Consider the following 20,147-nt stretch of genomic DNA (forward strand, 5'->3'; position numbering starts at 1 on the left):
CTTTTGGGTTGCTCCCCGCTCGGCTGCAGGGGAAGAGTTGCGGCGAGGCCCCGTGCGCGTGAACGTGCGCGCCCGGGCTGCCTGGAGGCAACAGCTGCTCGTATGTTCACTGCGGGACGGGGGTGGAGGGGTTTCGGGCGTTCGGCTGAGGCGACGAGGCGGAGGCCTGTTCGCTCTCACGATCCGTGACTCAACCTTTTCAATAAAAGGGAATCAAACTGGCAACTCTTCCCACAAGTCCATAAACCAGTTTAACCCAGTCTGTAAACCAGTGTAAACCCACTCCCTAAGCCATCTATCAGTAGGGTTCGACTGAGTGTGACTTTTCCCTTCCAGACACGCCGCTGTTGGTGAGAAGCAGCAGCGACTCCGCTCTGGCTCCGCCCTTCGAGATGACCTCCGCCCGGCCAGCCGAGCACCGCAGAAACGCCTCTCCTGATCCGGTGAGTCGCAGTTTGGATGGTTTTTGTTGTTTTTTTTTTTCCCCCCTAAAGTGGGCCGTCGAATTGGACGAGTAGTTTCTAAACAAGAACTTTCATTTTGAGTCCGCTCGTCTCTTGGCTGTGCGATTGGCTGACGGTGGAACCTCACACCGCTCACAACCCGCGTCCAGAATTTCTCCAGAAACGTCCCTTCTTTTGTCAGTATTCTTCTGTGTCTTGTATGGGGGAAGACATTGATTTCTGTGAGTGGCGCAGAAAGTAGGCCACGGCGTTCGGTCGCTATCGACCGGCCTCCCGCAGCTCTTTCTGTCTGGATGGAGCGAAGACACGGTAAATAAATAGCAGAGGTAAACGTGCTGCGTCTCCAATTCCATGTGTGATGCACGCCGTCCCCCTCGTTGAAAAGCTTGGAAGCGGGCGCGTTGCGCCGTCCGCCCCGGGCGGCACTCTGAAAGGCTGGCCTCTAAAGTGCTGCCCGCCTTTTTTCAAGCGCAGCCGCCATTAAGGAGGACTTTGTGTGCCGCCTTTTCTTGTCCCTCCATGGGTGATTGTGTGTGTGGTGGGCACTGTTGAGGCAGTGTAAGGTCACCCCAGTGTGTGTGTGTGTGAGCGAAGGCGTCCTGCCGTCCGTCCCCGCTGCGCCGGGCTCGGCGGTGACTCAGCAGAACAGAGGCATCAGCAGGCGGCGTGTAAACACAGTGACACAGCACATATTTCCTGTCCGGGGAACGCCGGGGCTCGTCGGCTTCAAGCGGCGCCGCCGGAGCCCGGCGAGCGGACTCATTACAGGCCGGATAAAACACCCCTGTTGACGAAGAAAAGGCTTTTCAGACTCATTCAGTCCTAAAAAAAAGAGACATCCGGCGATTTTTCACTTTGAAGAGGTTCAGCTCTGGAAGTTACAGTCGAATAAATCAGTCCTCTGTAGTTCGCCTCACGGGTGGAAAGCAGCCGAAACGACCGAGACTGTGTTTACACCAAAACTGCGGTTGTGTTGCGGGCGTCTGTTCACTTGACAATGGTACAAGGAGTCACTGGAAACAGTCTCCGTCTCCGTGGAAACGGCTAAAACACACCTGCCATTGTTAACGTTTCGTGTTGGTTTCACTCCTAAAACGGTCATGAGAACCACATCATTCTGAAATCGTCGGAGGCAGAGGGGATTCTGGGAGAGGCGCAGCGCCTGCCACGCGGCCTCCACCCAGTGAAACACACAACGTGTGTGTGTGTGTGTGTGTGTGTGTGTGTGTGTGTGTGTGGACGGCTGGAGGCCGTCACAGCTCGCGGACATATCGAGTCCCGCTCCTGATGGACTCCAGAGATCGATACGCCACCTCTCCATCCTCCGTCACCGCGCCAGTCCTCCGGTCACCCCGGGCCTCCGCCACCACACACACCAACCCCTTCAGATACGCACTCTTTCTTTTTCTCTTTTCTTTTTGTCTTGCAGGTATTTAAAATCAGACAAAGTGTAATTCGGCCCGTTACAGTGATAAATATGCGTCCTGGCCTTTAATTGATTTTGCTGCCTGCTTTGAGGAAGGCCAGGGTTCTCCCTTCTCCGTGTAATCTATGCACAGACCTCACTTAGTCCGCCTTTCTCTTTTTTATCAGGGCGGCTAATGAAACTGGCACACGGCTGAGCAGTGCTAAACATGCAGTCAGCGGCTTTAATTGATTTTAGCTTCCTGCCATGTTTGAAGCTAATAAATGAGACAATTACGGCTAGCCGCTAACTGCAGAAGCCGCCGCCGCCGCCGCCGCCGCCGTCTCCTGCTACCTCCTCCCTCCCGCCCGGCCCGTTTTCAGCACCTTGAGCTGCTGTGATGCAATACGTGTTAACACAGCGGAAAGTTGCGGCTTTAATGCGCTGCGGCGTGTCCGGCGCTGATGGCTCGCTCAGCCGGAAAGGAGCGAGCCGTCGCCTTCGCCGGCGAGACTGAACTGTGCTGCTCCTCCGGCTGTGGCGCTTCGTTTTCCCGCTCGATGCCAGCGGGATGTCGTGTATACCTGCAAGTGTGTGTGTGTGTGTGTGTGTGTGTGTGTGTGTGTGGGCGCGCACGTATCCGTACTCTTTCACCGCTCGGGTGTCGGTCGAAGTCCTGACGGAGGCAGCAGCTGTCGTGGAAGCGATGAAAGTATTTAAAGTGTAAACACAGAGAGCCTCTCGAGTCGCGGGCGATGAGAGAATTTGCTGTCGGTTCGTGCGCCAAAGCAGACGTGCGAGCCGCCGCTAATACAGCATCTATTACACACACACACACACACACACACACACACACACACAGAGTCTGGTGAATCCTCCAGCGCATCATGTGAGTCTCTCAGGAAGTCACAGGCTGAAGTATTTACTGACGTGTGCACGAAGGTATTCCAGCGATGCTCTGCAGGCTGCAGTCAGATCTTTGGTAATAACGGTAATAACGGCGCTATAAACAGGAACACACTGCCGGGCCGACTCGAATAACCTCAGCGGAGCTGTTGTCATGTCCGATGTAGATGCATCACTCACGTGGTGATACTGTTGTGTTCCCAGAGATGTACAGAATAATGTGTGTGTGTGTGTCTTACATAATACATGTGCTGTTCCTGTATAGAAGCGTCCAAACAGGGGATTTAGTTGTTCCTGCGCCTCCTTCAGTTTCACGCTACAGTCGCTGAGTGTGTGTGTGTGTGTGTGTGTGTGTGTGTGTGTGTGTGTCTGCATTACGGGTGTGTTGGCGCTACATGTGTTCACCTGCCAGCCGTGTGTTTCCCCACAGGCTGTGTGCCGGCGCCTCGCCTCGCCTGAGCCGCGCCCGCTGCAGCGAATGGCGTCGCAGCAAGATGCACAGCAACAATGGGAGCCTGCCGCTCACACACACACACACACACACACACACACACACACACACACACACACACACACACACACACACAACACACACGCACACACATGCGTGCGCTCCATTGTGGGGGGTAATCTCCCCCTGGCCGGATAAGTGGGTCAGCGTTTGTGCCGGCAGTGTTGATGCTGTTGTGCTCCTGAACGCATCATCTTCCCTCACGTGACGGGTGCAGGTAGCGGCGGCAGGATGTGTGTTGGCGGGGGCGTGCGCGGGTGGCGGAGCATGTATTTACCCTGCCGGAGGAGGAGGGAGGGAGGGTCGGCGGGGGCTGCTGGGTGTGGTGTGGAGGGAGGGGGGGGGGGGGGCCGGTGGGCGGGAGCTTCTCAGCCATTAGTGCTGGTGACACAATGAAAGTGACAGGGCAGAAGGACCTAATTGGAGCCTTCTTGTCCTCGGTGATTTGGGGCGATCACGCGGTCGCCGCCCCTCCACGGCGTTCATGGCAACAGTTTGACGACCGGCTTCCTCTCTCCCCTTCTTTCTGCACTCGTTTGCCCCGAGGTTGTTGATTCTTTTATTTATTTATATTTTTTCCGAATAGAGCCGTGGCTGGCACGGGGCCGGGATGGAGGGAGGGGGAGGGAGAGGGAGATAGATAGAAGCATCCACAGAGTGAAGGACGGGACGCCGGCGCGGCGGCGGCGGGAGCTCGGCGTCCGGCGGCCATTCTCCCATCACTCTCTGCAAAGGTGATGGATGGCGGCGGCGGCGGCTCGGACGGCTAATTGGCGAAGAGGCCTCCTGACGCTCTCCGAGCGACTCTCGCCTGCCGAGTGTGTGTGAAGGTAGAAGATCCCTCCCTCAGCAACACCGTGTGTTTGTTTTTTCTACAGGAAAGCAGCGATGAACTGAGAGCAGCTTTTGACCGGCTGTCGGACGAGCAGAACTCTGAGAACATGAGCCACGTCCACCTCAGGTAGGACGGCGACAGAGTGTGTGTGTGTGTGTGTGTGTGTGTGTGTGTGTGGAGGTGTGTGTCCGTTGTTCCAGTGTGTATACGTTGGTCCTAATGGCGGCAGACAGATGGAGACTGGGATTAATATTCCAGTCTTTGTTTGACAGCCTGACATGCTGCCGGATTAAACACCGGTGTGTGTGTGTGTGTGTGTGTGTGTGGTTTCACCTCCGTTTCCTCTACATTTGAAGTTGTGTGTCGCTCCACTAACCTTGGTTTTTTTTTTTTCCTTCGGCTTTAAAACAGAACTTCAGACAACAACAAGTCGGTGGACTGAGAGAAGGAAACGCTCTCATTTCAGATTTGTAGTAGTGAAATTAGCCCCGAGCGTCGCGATACACAGCTGTGTTTTCAAGTCCAGATGATTCAGGGACGGGGACATGTTCCACCTCGGGCTACACTTTGAATCGAACAGAAAACATCCACATTTTTTTCCTTTGGTCGCACCAAACCGAGCTCGTCCCGCCGTCTGAGGAGACTGGGAGCGGACGAGCAGACCTTTACGGCGGCCTGCAGGACGTCAGCAGGATTTTACACAACTCATCATCAACAGGAGGAGCGTGATCCTGATGAAAACAAAAAGTCTGCGGACTTCAGCAGCCGCGGTCTTCTAATAGGATTGAAAATGTCAGCGCTGCAGTTATTAGCAGAAACTCCAGATATTGCGTTCCTTATCTCGGACTGAGCTGTCAGTAAACACGAACGCTCAGCTGTCTGCACAGTTTGCACTTCTTCCTCGCTTTCCCGTCCCGTTTTCAACCCGATGTCTTCGCTTCCTCCTCCCCTGGGCAGGAACTCGATCTGCTGCTGATTAAAGATCGATGTTCGGTCAAGTTTTGGGGCGAAAAGTTGGAGAAACCCATCAGAGTTTCCGGCGTTCGCTCTCTTTCAGAAGCAGGTGGACAGAGCAGAACGTACACGGACACAGAACATGGCGGAATATCGCGCAACAGCGGAAGATCAGTTGAAACGCATCGACGGAGTTACGTAGATTTAACATCCAAACCTTTCCGATTCGCCATGTCTGCTGGCCTGACGATCGTCACGTCTTCATCTCCACTCCGTCATCCCGGTCAGACAACCCTGGTAACCGTGACGACGACCAGCCCCTCAACTGTGTGATCCGGCGAGCGATGGCATTGGGTGACTGGACTCCTCCGAGAGCGTCCGCCTGGCCGGACCGGCAGACGGCGATTCTTCGGTGTCTCACAGTACGGCTGCGTCTCGACGGCGCCGCGATACAATGGGGGCCCGGCTCTCACGCGCGGCTCGCCTCGGTTAACAGATGGTTGGCAGCGGAAGAAACGGCGGCGAGCGAGCGGGGGCTCGTCTTCAGGAGGCCGGCGGTTCGCTCGCCGCTCGGTCTCCGTTGATGTAGAGGAAGTCAACCAGGAGTGGGAGCGCCATCTGTCTCGGTCCGTCCCCGCCCCCCCCCCCGCAGCACCACTGGGTTTGTTTGTGTTTGTGTCAGTGGGAAGCTGAAGTGGGTGAGTGGAGCTATTCTGCATATTAGCGCGCGGCGCTAACAAGCTACAGTTGCCTCTGATGAGCTTGTTTGCGCCGCCGTTTGTTTTTTTTTGTATGAATGTAAATCGACCGAAGCTGCGTGTGTGTGTCTGTGTGTGTGTGTGTGTTGCAGTCACGTCACTGCCAATATATCATTTACAGCTGATTTCCTACCTGTGTGTTTGGTGTGTGTATGTTCCCCGTCCGGATCCACAGAGCGGAGTGTGTGTGTGTGTTGATGTAATTCAGATGTAACTGTGCTCTCTAATACATGTAAATGTGATGCATGTGTGTATCTGTGATTTTTCAATTTGGAGGAATGTGACTGATGGTGTTTGTGAGCGCGCAATGGGCGCAGCAATAAGAATGCAAATTGGATGTGTGTGTACATTTGTGTATGGGTGTGTGTGCGTGCGTACATTACGGTGCGCGACCCTGCCAGAGGTTAACGAGAGCCGGGTGACAGTGACGGAGGAGCGGCGGATAATGATCCCAGCTAGTCCTTGGCTGGCGTGCACGTGTGAAGCACATAAACCTTGAACTTCAGCGCCTCTGTTTTGTTTTCATGAACTCGAACAAAGACAAGTCCTCACCTTGTTTTTTTGTTGTGTCGCAGCTCCGTAAGCGCTGAGCGTGAGGAGAAAAAAGAGAAAAACACCTCGGTGTTATCGGCCTCCTGCTGCGATTCCTCTTTTTTGGACCGTTTTTCACTTCCCCCTCTCCTGCAATTTGCCGGATGAAGGAGAGGTGGACGCATTGCAGCGCAGGTCTGAGGAAGCAGCTCAGCTTCAGATTTCTGTCGCCGCCGACATCAAACCTGCAGAACGTCTTGATGCCGCGGCTTGCATCACTTTCCATCCTCTGGCGTGACTCAGGACTCCGGTGCCTGCTCCGACCCGGAGCGCCGGAATAATCCCCGGTGAAAAGGCGAGCGGAGAAGTCGGCTCACAGGCTCGAAACTCATCTTCTCCCTCCTGCTTTCACTGATGACACGGCGGCGCCGACGAGGAGGAAGTCAGACTTCACTGGAGGCGAAAAGGGCCGAGCGGTGGCAGAACCCTGCAATTTCAAGACTGCGTTTTTCTTCTGGTTTTCCCAAAACGTATCGTTCCGCTCATCGTTCATTAGCATGCATGTCATTGGTCTTTGTGAAGCGGCAGCCGGAGTCGGAGGGTCCGCTGTGATCTCCCTCCGCCGACCTGCCGTCCCCCCGCCTGCCCGTACCGAGCAGCGGCCGCTCCGCTGTTTATCTTCAGCGGTATTGTCCTTGTTTATCTGCTGTTAAAGCCACAGTTCAGCGCCGTGCAGAGATTATTAGAGGGGCTCATTCTGTTTCATCTCTATCTGCCCCTCCATCTGCCTCCCTCTTTTATCTGCTCCTTTTGTCCACCAGCGAGATTGGCTAGTTGAGACGCAGGTAGATAAGAGGTGGAGTAAGCCACCTGCATCCTGGCCGTACACACACACACACACACACACTCGTCATCGTGATGTCGTCTTAAAATCTCGCAGAGAAATGTTTGGGATATCAAGTGACGGGTTGTGTATTTTGTTGACAGAAACATGACGAGGTCGGTTGAAATCCTGGCCGACCGGGGGCCGCTGGGCATCCACGTAGTCCCCTACTGCTCCTCTCTGAGTGGACGGTAAGCACACACACACACACACACACACACAGTGTGAGCAAACACACTCTGCATCCTCCTGCTGCCGCATGCACTTGTAATAAATCACACATTCATGAGGAAAAGGCAGATGGCGATGTTGACTCGTCGAAATGCGGGAAAAAGTTCAAGTGTTGGAGTGTAATCATATACGTGTTTACCTCGGTGGATTCACACCGGCTCTGCTGTGCGTGTGCTGCTAGAACCCTGGGCCTCCATATTAAAGGCATCGAGGCCAACAGCCGCTCCAAGAGGGACAGTCTCTTCCAGGAGGACGAGTGCATCGTCCAGATCAACGACGTGCCGCTGCAGGACAAGACCTTTGCACAGTAAGTAGGCCGGCGAGCGCGCCAGGAGCCAAGGGCAAAGCGAGGAAATGCAATGCAAATATTTGATGTGAAACCAGGGTTTGAGATCATTTTCCAGATCTGGATGTGGTGGCAGAGAGTGAGGATGCAGGAGGCGGAGGATCCGCTGTGGAAACTACTGAAATGAAACTGACTAAAGAACAGAAATGCATCGCAGTGTTTCATTCAGCCATTTTCTCAAGAATAGGTGTTAAGAGGTGATAAAGAAAAGTCATTATTAGACATTAATAATTCAATATGTGCTCATTTGTTCTCTTTTAATGGATTAGAAAGTGACGTCAGGCTCAAGTGACTCACTACACCATCTGGTGGTGCAGAGCGGTACTGCAAGACACACGTCGTTTGCTAACTTTCAGATCACAACACCAGAAATTGTTGAGTTGACATCCCAGCTGGTGCTGAGTGGGTTCATTTTTGAAACTATCTGGAAACACTTACATCAAACCTCCAGTGAGTTTTGGTTTCATCCAAATGCAAAATGTCCGTTTGCCCGTTGTCCTGTGTGCATCCGCCCACTCGCTCCGTCACTTTGCCTCCTCCACCAGCCAGACTGTGGCCATCTTATCCCTCTCCAAAGTGAATTTCTCCTCCTCTCCTCCGTCCCTGTCCTCTCTCTTGTGTCTGAATTGGTCCATTTAACTGCATCCCTGCTGCGTGGGTCTGTTCTGTGTGGATGTTGCGCCGACAGTAGTCTAATAAAGCTCCAGTCGGCGCTCGCTTGTAAGGTCTCCCCATCTGATGGGGACCGCAGAGTCCCAAACCAGCTGGAGGACCGGCTCTGTTCTTGATCCAGGCTGAATACGGCTCCATTAACGACGCATTGTCTGTGTTCTCCGTCTGCGTCCTGCTCGAGTTCGCTGCTCTCTTTGCTGTCATACACTTCAGCTCAGGATAGAGCGATCAGCGTTCTCCCCAGATGCCTTCTTCTGCCGGTGCCGGAACCTTAAACCCATCGTTTGCATAATCTTTGTTCAGGTCGCAGGAGGTGTTTCGCCAGGCGATGGGCTCCCCCTCGGTGCGTCTGGAGGTCCTTCCAGCCGCCAACAAGTCTCGCTACGAGAAGAGCCTGATCGGCCAGCTTTTCACCAGCGACATCAAAGACCCCGCCTCCAGAACCAAGAGTCCCCTGGTGGCCCGCGCCAAGGCGGACTCGCAGCCAGAGCCCAGACCCGGCTCCAGATCAGATTTGGCCCGGCCGGACTCGCGAGCCCGGACCCCCGATCCGGCCCTGCGGGAGGCCCCTCCGGCAGACCTCCGGTCTCGACCCGGCTCCATAGAGAGGGCTTCTCCGACGGATCCTGCAGGGGGCGCTCGCTCCTCCCCCGCCCTCACCAGCGGCAGCCAGGACCAGCCCGAGGGCAACAACCCCGTCTTGGCCGCCCTGGCAAACCTGGCCAACAAGAAGGGGGGCAAGAAGATCAGGATAGACCTGAAGAAAGGTAAACATGGTCACGGTGCTCGGGATGTGATCACTTCCTGTTCGGTCGCTGCTCAGACTGAAGCAGCAAAGATTGTTGTGATGATCCAGAGCACCATCAACTCCTCTTCCCTCCATCCTGTTTTTGTACGATTATTTTTCTCCCCCCCCTTTCTTCCCCGTCTTCCTCCATCCCTTTCAGCTGACGTGAGATCAGAGCGGAGGATATTATGGGGTTTCTAACACCCTCTCCCCCCGGCAACAGGCTCCTTTCTCCGCCTGATTGACAGGCGGCGGGGTTTAAGGTGCGCTAATGTAGGGCAGGCAGGGGCTTAGCTCGCGGACCAGATAGCATCGTTCACCGCCTTTAGTATGCCACGCCGGCTTTACTCTCTCTACGCCAACACACACACACACACACACACACACACACACACACACTGAGCGTGGCACATTTCACTCATGGCTTGGGGCTTGTGAGGCTGTGAAAAAGGGAGAGGGTGGAGGCTCTGTGGGTTGATGGCTCATGCATGCAAGTGTGTGTCTGTGGAGACCACACACACACACACACACACACACACACACACACACACTTGTGACTACACAGAGAAAGTAAATGTAGGCTCACAAGCACAAGAGAAATCTTGGTGGAAATGGCCCACCGTCCCCGGGGAGGGGAGCCAGAGGAGGGAGTAATATCTCCCAGGTTCTTCTTTTTTTTTTGTCTCGGTCTCTCTTCCCTCCATCTTCTCCCTCCGCCTCCCTTCGTCAGCCGCCGTTCGGCCTGCTCACACGTGAAATTAAAGGCAGAGTCTGTCTAATCCGGCTGCGAGAGAAGCCCGCTCCCGGCGGCTCGGAGGCTGAGCCGGGCGAGCAGCCCCCCAGAGGAGAACAGGCACTTAACGGTAGTTAATGTGGAGGACGATGCTAAAAGCAGAGATCGGCTTCAGCGGGACGGGGAGGAGGAGGGGGAGGAGGGGGAGGAAGGTGGCGGAGCAGGGAGACCAGGGGGAAATTCAATTAAAAGAAGTTGAGAAGTCATCACCAAGTCATGTTTTTGGGAGGCGTGCACGTCCCCCCGCCGTGCACTGTGACTCCAGCGCCTCTCTTTCCCCCGCAGGCGTCGAGGGTCTGGGCTTCACCGTGGTTACCAGGGACTCCCCCGCCAACGGGCCGAGCCCCATCCTGGTGAAGAACATCCTGCAGCGCGGCGCCGCCATCAAAGATGGCCGCCTGCAGCCCGGGGACCGCATCCTGGAGGTGAGGAGAGCGAGCGTCTGACCCGATGCGTGTTGGCAGGATGCCGGTTAATCTACTCCCCCATGTGTCCCCCCCCCCCCCCCCCCCCCCCGCAGGTGAACGGCGTGGACATGACGGGCCGCAGCCAGGAGGAGCTGGTGGCCATGCTGCGCAGCACCAAGCAGGGCGAGAGCGTGTCGGTGGTGGTCGCCCGGCAGGACGACATCTTCCTGCCGCGGGAGCTGGTAAAGCGCGCCCGCGCCTCCTCTCCCTGTTCACACATCCTCCTCGCATTGTGTCCGGGAGCAGAGGCCTCTTCACGCCCGTGCCCTCTTGCACCGCACACGCACAACCCGCGCCGCCGCCTTCCTGTCACCGCTCCGCTCTGTTGACACAGCGGTGCCAGAGGAAGTCGTGCACGCCGGCCCCGCGGGTGTGAAGTGACCGTTTTACCTGTGACGGGCAGCAGGGTCGGGGGTCGGGGGTCACGAGGCCGCTGAGCGGCGTTTGTCCCGGTGCACCTGTGTCGTCTTCCTCACGCTATTCCCTCCTCGGCTCTTCAAAGCGCCGCCAGAAAGACACGCTTTGCAGTGAACGGCGGCACGTTCACACCCCCCCCAACGACCGCCGAAACACCCAGGACTTGATTAAAAACTCCCGACAGGAAGTGCTCGTACGCGCACGCACGCACACGCGGCAGCCTTTAAACAGCTAAGTTACTGCTTCCTAAAATAGTTTGCCCTCATTAATGGCCCAGCAGTCTTGGCATAACAAGTGCACTTTGAAGAGCCTCTACAGTCTTCATCTAACACTTGCTTGTATTTGTGCTTTAGAGAGAGACTTAAAGAGGGAGGAGAGGAGGGAGGGAAGGGGTGGGGAGGAGGAGGGGGAGGGGGAGGTGGTGGTGGGGGGGGGGGGGGGCTTGTAAGAGAGAGCCTTCACTCCTGTCTCTCTATCGCTGCTGTTGAAGTTGTTGCTGCCCCCTGAGATCTGGCCCTTATCTACAGCACAGCCCTCCAGCTCAAAGGACGTTTTGATGTCCCCTAAACACACACACACACACACACACACACGCACACACACACACACACACACACACACACACACACACACACACACACACACAGTCATTTCTTTTCAGTTTACCATCCACCCGGCCCCTAATTGTCGTTTTTTTTTTTTTCAGTTTTCCTTCCATTTATTTAACCTTGGTGTGAATATCTTCATCCTCCTGACGTCAATGATTGAATTATTGAATTTCCAAGCGAGGCCTGGCCGAGACACCCCCGCAGCTGGAGTTAACACCTCGTGGTCTCGGTGCAGCTACAGTCCCATACATCTGTCGACCGGGTGAAATTTGCCTGGAAGTGAAAACGAGTTGAATTCCAGGCTCAGCGTTTCATATACGACACACACTTCATTATCGCCGTCACAGCCGCACGCCGAGATGAAAGAGCAGATCAGTGCTCACAGCGGTGTGTGTTTTGTATCCAAAATAATTAAATCCAAGGTCTGACAGTTAAGTGACGCCAGAAGTGAAGGCGCTCGCCGCTGCCGGAGAAAACTCGCGTGAGAGCGGCCCTGAAGCTGGTCTGGGATCAGTGATGCTCCAGCTGAGTGTTTTGCTGACACAGCAGGTCGAACCTGCTTCACTTCACCTCACGGCAGTTTTTTTTTTTTTTTAACCTCCTCCGTCCCCCTGCTGCTGCTGCGGGATTCATATCCTCCCCTGCGGCTCTCAGATAGTCTTTATCTCCCCCCCGTACGAGTGAAGTCGACTTTCAGAGGAAGTCGCCGAGCCGCCGATTGATTAGTTTCAATGGAGGGGTATTGACGTTCGGCGTGGTTCTGAGAAAGCGGGCGAGGCGGGCCGCTCGCCTTTCGGTCCGCAGAATCACAATAAAGACGGAGAATTTAGCCTCGTTATCAGGATCCAGAAAGATGGCGATTTTCTCGCCCGTCTGCTGCGCTGGTGCTCACTCTGTGAGTAATTAAAAAGTGATAACTTCTAATCACACTTTCATTCCTGTCAGCATTTCCGTGTCTCTTCCTCCTGACGCGCTCATTATTTCGCGGGGCCTCGTTTTTTGTTTCAGTGTGGAGATTAGAGAGCTTTTTCAGCTTTTCTTTTGTTGCGTGTGTGTGGGTGTGTGTGTGGAGGGCTTGATGTGTGTGTGTGTGTGTGTGTCAGAGAGTTGTTACAGGATGGGAGGTCAGTCTGCACATGGCTGACCTGCTGCTGGAGCCAGGTCGCAGGAAGACGAGCCGCCCGGCGGAAAATCGTCTTTTTTTACTTTCTCTCTCTCCTTCTGCCCGTCCCCCCCCCCCCCCCCCCCCCCCGAACGACCCTCCAGTCGTTCGTTTCCTCCTCTTCCTCCTCATTGTGAGGTAAAGGTGCGAAGCTCGCCGGAGAACCAGACATTAAGGCGATTAATTGGCAGCTCCGTCGCCGCCGCCGAGCGCGGCGAGATCTCATCTTAATTGAATGTCGCTCTCACCGCTAATCCCCCCTGCTTTGAAACCCCCCATTTAGAAATCCTCAGCAACAAAAGGCTCTGTGTGTAATCGCTGTGTATCGGCGCCCCCCCCCCCCCACTCCTCTTGCCACCCACCCCGGGGAAGGAAAAGGCTCCTTTTTGTCTCCTCATTTGGGTGTTGAAGAGGGTGGTCTCTCCTCTGGCTAAAAGCTTGTTAAAGAGGGTGAGCCGTGGAGGGGAAAGGGGGGGGGGGTCGCCGACCGGAGCCAAGGGGTCTCAGTTGCCCCGAGGATGAAGCTTGCCCCAAGCAGGGGGCATTAGAGGAGATATCTGAGAGCGTGTGTGTGCGCGGACCACCGCTGAGACTCGCTCGGTTGTGTAAATAGATGCAAATCAGCAGTGAGGAACCGTAAATAAACACGTTCCTCTTCCTTAACGGCTTCCCGGTTCCCTCTCGTTCGGCCACCTTCGCCTCGCGCGCCGCCGCCGCCGCCGCCGCGGCTTCGTCGCAGGAGCGTTTCAAACCTCCCAGGTTGTCACCTGACTCTTCTCGAGCGTCGGCGGTGCAGGAAAGCGGCGCGTCGTCTTTGTAATGCCTCTGGTTTTGAGTAACGGCGCTCCGAAACGCCTTTGTTGATAAAAATAAGCCCCGGCTGAACATTCTCAGATTATACTGAAGTGGGAAATAGACTCGGTGACTTTTGAAGGACACATTTCATTTCGCTTGGCTTCTCATTATCAGATCATGGGAGCTGAGAGGAAAATAGGAAGTCGTCTGCTTTGCAGCGAAAAAAGAAAAACGCCACTTCAGTTTTCATGCGAAGTCCTCATTCTAGAGTTTTAAATATCTCCGCCACACGCACCAGAAGAGTGCTTAAGCCTGTCTGGAAGGTAAATCCGATGCCGTCGAGCGGCGTGGGCGGTCCGAGCCCGACGGTTTGCTAAACACACTAAACTGAGACTTGTTCGAGACGGTTCGATCCCCCTCGAATGTGAGAAACGTCATGAACACCGGCAGGGAGACACACACACCAGAAATCGCTGCATGTTGAGATATTGCCAGTTGTCGGGTGTAAACCTGAGTCTGCGGCTTGTGGAAGCTTGAACCAAGGTCACGTCAGCGCCGGGTTCTGACAAATGACGTGACTCTGCGAGGAGTGTGTGTGTCAGTGTGTGATGGAGAGGCACTCAGCTCGGAGTGTGCTGCAGGTGGAGCCTCTTTACCTCTGACTCACTCTTTGGATCCTTCCCAAGCTGAAGGTCTGAGAGCGACCAGGGCAAAACCTCTGTCAAGTCAATCCCGCCCCACACACACACACACACACACACTGTTCGATTCCAGCATCCTTGTGCGGCGATGAGAGGAGGAAAGCGACGAGCCCTGATTCAGCGGAGGGCGAGACGCCTGACGTAAGGCTCCAGCAATCCCAGCGCGAGAGGCTCAGATCTGTGGAGCCGTGACGAGAACGCTCCTGTAAAATTCAGCGTGACGCTTCCTCGCTCCGCCGCGCCGGACGGGAGCTCCATCCGACGTCGTCTCCGTGGGTTTGAGCCTCCGAGGCGCTTCCACGGCGGGACGACCCCCGTTAACCTCCCATCCCCGAAGGCCCTCTTTCCCCCGGGTGACTGAACCCGGCGGTTCTTCTCCCCTGCTCTCTATTTTTCCGTCTCATAATGGCAGATAGTTTCCTTTTGTTGCCTTTCTCTCACTGCCCGTTCTTGGAGGTCTGGTTATTTTGCCCACGTCCGACGGCTGGACGAGCCAGGCGGGTGGAGGGGAGATGCTCCGGGAGATGGAGAGATTAGTGTAAAGAGAGGAGAAGTGGGTGTACCTCAGGGATGGGTTATTACTTTTAAATGCTCCCCCCTCTTGCTCCAGGAACAGGTATGAAAAGGTTATTATCTTTCCTTTAGAAATGGCTCGCTCTCCGTCTGCGCCTTTCATCGCCAAATGGAAGAACCTCTCTGCAGCGGCTTTCTTCCCCTCCCCTCGTCTCTCCTCCGTCTCTCTCTCCTTCCAGAACACAGCTGTCCTGCTCCTGTCCTCCTCTTCATGTTTCATCCCTGTGGTCCTTCTCCCGCCACGTCTCTCTTTAATCCAGCTCTCCTTCATTCTCCCCCCCCCCCTCGGGCTTTTGGTGTTGAGTCTAATCGGCGCTCTGTCGGTTCCTGCCTTATCAGGCTGCAGTTCGATGTGCTGCTCGGAGCTCAGTCATCACACACTCTGGTTATTATGTAAAGCGGGCATTAGCTGCGTGTCCGAGCGGGATTTTTTTTACATAACGTGGCGTCTTTTGTTCCCTCCGCCAGAAAGGGGAGGAGGCCGGCAGCCTGGTGCTGGAGGACGGCCGCGAGCAGCTGATGTACGAGATCCCGCTGAACGAGACGGGCTCGGCCGGCCTGGGGGTCAGCCTGAAGGGGAACAAGTCCAGAGAGACCGGAGAGGACCTGGGAATATTCATCAAGTCCATCATCCACGGAGGGGCCGCCTACAAGGTACGCAGAGTCTGCGTTCGCAGGTCAGCGAGTGCAGGAATCTGTGTTTCTCCTTCAAAAGGCAGAATGTCTGCTCTGGATGGGATCAGGTCAGAACACAGTGAAGTGTAAGGTCTGCTTGTAATTTGACCCCAGCATCATTTCCTTTGTGGCTTCAGTGTTGAGTTAGCATGTTCTCCCTGTGTTGGCTCTCATTGATCCACCTCTTCTGGCTTCATTGACTCCTTCCTCTCTGATGTCTTTTCTCACTTCCCGTCTTTCTCTCCCTCTCTGCTTCCCTTGACCTCTGACCCCGGTTGACCCCGAGTGGCCCGGTCACACGCGCGTTGCTGCGCTCTTATCTCCAGCGCCCAGCGCTCACTTCGAGTTGTGAAGCACATCAGGAAGAAAAACACCCCAGTTCATCAGTTTGGAGAGTCCTCCGCTTGGCCTGGATTTATGCCCCGCCCCCTCCCGACGCGGCGAGCCTCCTCGCGCCCCTTCGCCGCCGCTCGGGGACGAGTGTGGCGCCGCAGATAAGTGGTCGGCGTGGGATCCCGACTCAGAGCGGCCCGGTCAGATCTCCGGTACAGGATAACACGAGAGAGGAAGAAAAGACAGCGGCGAGCAAATGAGCCGTCGCACAATAGAGGGATAGAAAGAGGCGGGACCGGAGCAGAAATATGAAATTGGAAAGTGGAGACACTCAGCATGAGCACAATGCGCGGCGGCGGCGGCGGCGGCGCTGATGCATGCTGATGAAAAGCAGCCGACGGGGACCTGAGGAGGGTTTTCAGTGAGTCCGGTGGAGAGGAGGGAACCGGGGAGTCCCACAAGTCTCTCACACACACACGCACACACACACACACACACACACACACACAGCAGGAAGGGGGGAGACACGGCGAGCGCTAACCTATTTTCATGAAAGCGTTTTCTGTGACTCCGCCCCTGATCCGTCACACGGCCGTCTCAAGCTAATTAAAATCACACACAAATTAATCTGGAATATCACAGACGCCCGCCGACGTTCGGCACAGACATCCATTTGGAGATGAGCCTCGCTGCTCTCCCAGCATGCATCCCAGGTCAACCCGGGCGGTGCCGAGTTAATGAGGCGGGGTCAAAGGTCAGTGCTGACCGGGATGACACTGTCACAACTCCACACACACTCAACCAGTGTCATTAGCGTGTCTAAAAGTCTCTTTATGCTTTTCTTACTTAAGCTCTCGCTCTCTGTCTCCCTCTTCCTCTCTCTCTCCCTCTCCCCCCCCTCCCCTCCAGGGCTCTATTCTACGTTGCCTCTCTACAAGAGGCTGCTATTTAAAACACTTAGAAGTGATTTAGTGCCCGCGGAGGCTATTCCATTAGCTGCTCTATGTATTTATCATGGCTCTCCTACTCTCAGTAGATTGCTAACTCTACAATTTTCTTGCCTTCCCCCTTCTTCCATTTTCTACTCTCTCTCTCTCACCCCCTCTCTCTCTCTCTCTCTCTCTCTCTCGCTCACACACACTTCGCACCTCTCGCTCTTTTCTTGACTGTCGTCGTCTGGCCGCCTTGTGTGTCTTGCTTTATGTAACACTTGGCCTCCTCTCCCCTCCATGTTGTTGACTTCATTTGTGACATTAGCAGGAATGGTGTGAACACTTGTTACTTCTGCCTTTTTTTCTTCTTCTTTCTTTTATTAGTTCGATAAATGAAGTGTTAATGGCCTGACGGCAGATCGCAGACAGACTGTACGTAGGTTGGCTCTTTGTCTCTGAAACGCTGATACCATCATTAGTTAACGCACTCCGAAGGTTTGACTTGTTTGGATATTTTACTGTAAAGTCATCAGCATACAGATTGACATTTAAAGACTCGATGTACCATCTTGTGGTAGAGACTGGTATTACAAGTTTTTTTGCGATATCCGTTCGGCCGAACCTGCCGAGAGTTTCAGTCATTGTTGAGTTTATCGTGAAGCCTCCAGAGATCAACCTCTGCTGATTCAACAAACATGCACCGGTTCGGTCTGAATTAACAGTTTTTCAGAAGAATTCTTCTCTCTTAAAACAGAAATAATGGCTGAAAAAAACTGCCAAATTGTCAGAGAAAGTAAAAATGGCTTCGAGAGCTATAATAAAAACACTGAAATCACTCAGAATGAATAAAAGAGCCAAAGCTGGGAACAGATGTGAAACAGTAGAAGGTGCTAAAGCAGCTAAAACTGTCAGGAAGTGTCTGGTTTTCAACGCTGAACGTGTGTTCTGGCTTCACAGGTGAAACATGGAACAAGCGTCTCTCTCTCCTGTCGAGCTTAACGGCACAGAGTCCAACGTTCTGTCGAAACGCCTTAACTCCTCTCCCTCCGCAGGATGGCCGTCTGAACGTCAACGACCAGCTGATCGCGGTGAACGGCGAGTCCCTGCTGGGCCGCTCCAACCACACGGCCATGGAGACGCTGCGGCGCTCCATGTCGTCGGAGGGGAACGCCAGAGGAACCATCCAGCTGGTGGTGCTGCGAGCGTCCAGACAGGACCAGCAGGTAGCGCCCACGCCGGGTTCTCCTTCCACCCCGCCGATCTGCGTGTGGATTTGGGGCGACCTGTTAAAATTCATAGTTTGGTTTTTGATGAATTTGGTCCCATGAAAGATTCAGGGCTGCTCATGCATTATGAAGCCTTCCGCACAGCCCCCGATATGTTCGCAGATCACTCACATCCCGAGTCGTTTGACGGCAGAATCACTGAAATGTAGACTCTCTGCTCCCGCGGAGTGTTTGAGGCTGCTGGTTTATCCAGAGAGGAGCTGTCCTACATATCAGCTGGCAGGAGGAAATCAGGCCGGAGACCGAAGGCAGCTGAAGTCTGAGGAAGTGATTTCAGACGGTGATCGGAGTCTCTGATTCTCTTCTTTTCTGACAGACGGGCGGCGGCGCCGTCGCGGCCGCCCGCCACCCCGACGTCCGGCCGGCCTCCACCGATCAGGTACGAGCAGGCGACGCCGGCCGCCCCCAGCAGCAGCAGCAGCCGCCGCCGCCGCCGCCCCGCCGCTCCTCCTCCTTCCTCCCCACGCTGAGGAGGCGGGCGTCCGAGCCGCTGCCGCACGGCCACCGGCAGACGCACACCAGATACACCTACGGCGCCAAGCAGAGGGACGGCCGCAGCGCGTACACGTTCGGCTTCAGGCCGGACGACGGCCGGACCACGGCCAACCTAAACGCACGCAATCTGAACGAGCGTGGGTACGCGCGCGCGCTCGACAACGCGCCGTCGGCACACGACCGTCACGGCAGCAGCTACACGGAAAACATCCGGGCGATGGCGGGGCAGATGTACGGCGAGCCGCCGGAGCTCGGCCGCAGGGTTCAAACCGGCAGACACACACACGCGTACGCAGAGGCGCACAACGACACACACAACCGAGCTCTGACCCGGCAACACTGGGGCCTCTGACAGTGTGTGTAAAAAAAAAATAAATAAATGACATTTTTCTCAGGAAAACTTCATGAAATCTTTCTGCAGTTTGTCTTTTGGCCTGAATTCTAACCCTGTGAGTCCGCTTCTCCTGATCGATGCTGCAGCAGCTTATTAATCCCACTGAAAGCTTTCCCTTTGCCAGCATCACTAACTGTCGCCCCCTAAGTGTTCAGCTTGCTTCTGAAAAACAAAAGTGACTCAGATCTGCACTGAATTCTTCCCTCTCTTCCGTCACGGCAGTGGAAATCAGCTGATTTCTTTCTCCAAACCGCTGCAATTCTCTCCTCTTTGTGTTTCTGTAACTTTTCCTTCTAGTTTTTTTTTCTGTATTTTTTTTTTTTTTTTTTAAAAAGGAGTGTACTCCAGCTTTCCTGCCTCACCTGCCTGCTTCCTCTCTGAAATAAAGCCGATGTGAAACCTCCTGCATGCCTGTCTGTCTCTCTTTCTGTTGGGTTTCCTCCCACTTTCACCGTTTACTTTTTTCTGGTTTGCTGTGTTTTCGCCTCCGTTTTTCCTCTTTTCTCTCTCTTTAGCTCCTCTTAACACAAGTGAAGACGTGTCTGAGAAATATGGAAAAAAAAAAAAAAAAACACATGCCAGCTTATCAGAAATGTAAAATTACCCCAGTGAGTGGCACTCTCCCGTCACATGTGGAATAATGAAGGCGTTTCGAGAACACCTAATGAAAATCATCTCGGGAGCGGAATTATTCATGAGCGCCGCTGCGAACCCGCTCGCTCCTCTCAGATGTGATAAATGTGTTAAAACGTCACGAGGCGCGTTAACCTTTTACTTATTTTTTTTTTACCTCTTTCTGCGTCGGAGTGCCGTCGCGCGGAGACGCTCGCCGGGACGACGAGTTTACGGGAGCAAGATCGGGTTTTAATCCCTGGTGGGAAGCGAGCGAGCGACGTTTCAGTCGGTCACAGACGTCCTGGGTGGGCGGGCCGATGAGGAGCTGAGCTGTGTGGAACGTGCGTACGTGTGTGTGTGTGTGTGTGTGTGTGTGTGTGTGTGTGTGTGGCTTTGTTGTTGATCCAGTCCTGCTATCAAACACAGTTCAGAGGTCAGTTGAAGATTTCTAAAGACATTGTTACCTGAATTTCACAGAGAGTGAGGAAGAGTGTAAAGGCTCCTGACGGGAGATGATGATGCTGACCTTTGACCTTCCCTTGCTTCAGGACCTCTGGGCTTGCTTGACTTCAGCTGTGAAACTCCATCGGCTGGTTGGTTCCACGTGAAGCCGAGGCA

General features: G+C 54.6%; 1 protein-coding gene across 5 annotated transcripts in view; it reads left to right on the top strand.

Annotated features, from left to right (window-relative positions):
- The window catches only part of LOC115384101 (partitioning defective 3 homolog B-like), a 99,396-nt gene that overhangs the window by 26,754 nt on the left and 52,495 nt on the right, over window positions 1-20,147 (top strand). For 3 of the 5 annotated variants that reach the window (XM_030086400.1, XM_030086402.1, XM_030086401.1), the window contains exons 5-14: window positions 337-443; window positions 4,165-4,247; window positions 7,352-7,438; window positions 7,660-7,785; window positions 8,800-9,263; window positions 10,362-10,501; window positions 10,597-10,725; window positions 15,268-15,453; window positions 17,792-17,962; window positions 18,342-18,404. In XM_030086400.1, the coding sequence (XP_029942260.1) occupies window positions 337-443; window positions 4,165-4,247; window positions 7,352-7,438; window positions 7,660-7,785; window positions 8,800-9,263; window positions 10,362-10,501; window positions 10,597-10,725; window positions 15,268-15,453; window positions 17,792-17,962; window positions 18,342-18,404 (1,556 nt within the window). The remainder of the gene's footprint in view (window positions 1-336; window positions 444-4,164; window positions 4,248-7,351; window positions 7,439-7,659; window positions 7,786-8,799; window positions 9,264-10,361; window positions 10,502-10,596; window positions 10,726-15,267; window positions 15,454-17,791; window positions 17,963-18,341; window positions 18,405-20,147) is intronic. The other 2 variants (XM_030086403.1, XM_030086404.1) reach the window with 1 other exon arrangement.

The sequence above is a fragment of the Salarias fasciatus genome (genome assembly GCF_902148845.1).
Source record: "Salarias fasciatus chromosome 23 unlocalized genomic scaffold, fSalaFa1.1 super_scaffold_20, whole genome shotgun sequence".
Classification (NCBI taxonomy): domain Eukaryota; kingdom Metazoa; phylum Chordata; class Actinopteri; order Blenniiformes; family Blenniidae; genus Salarias; species Salarias fasciatus.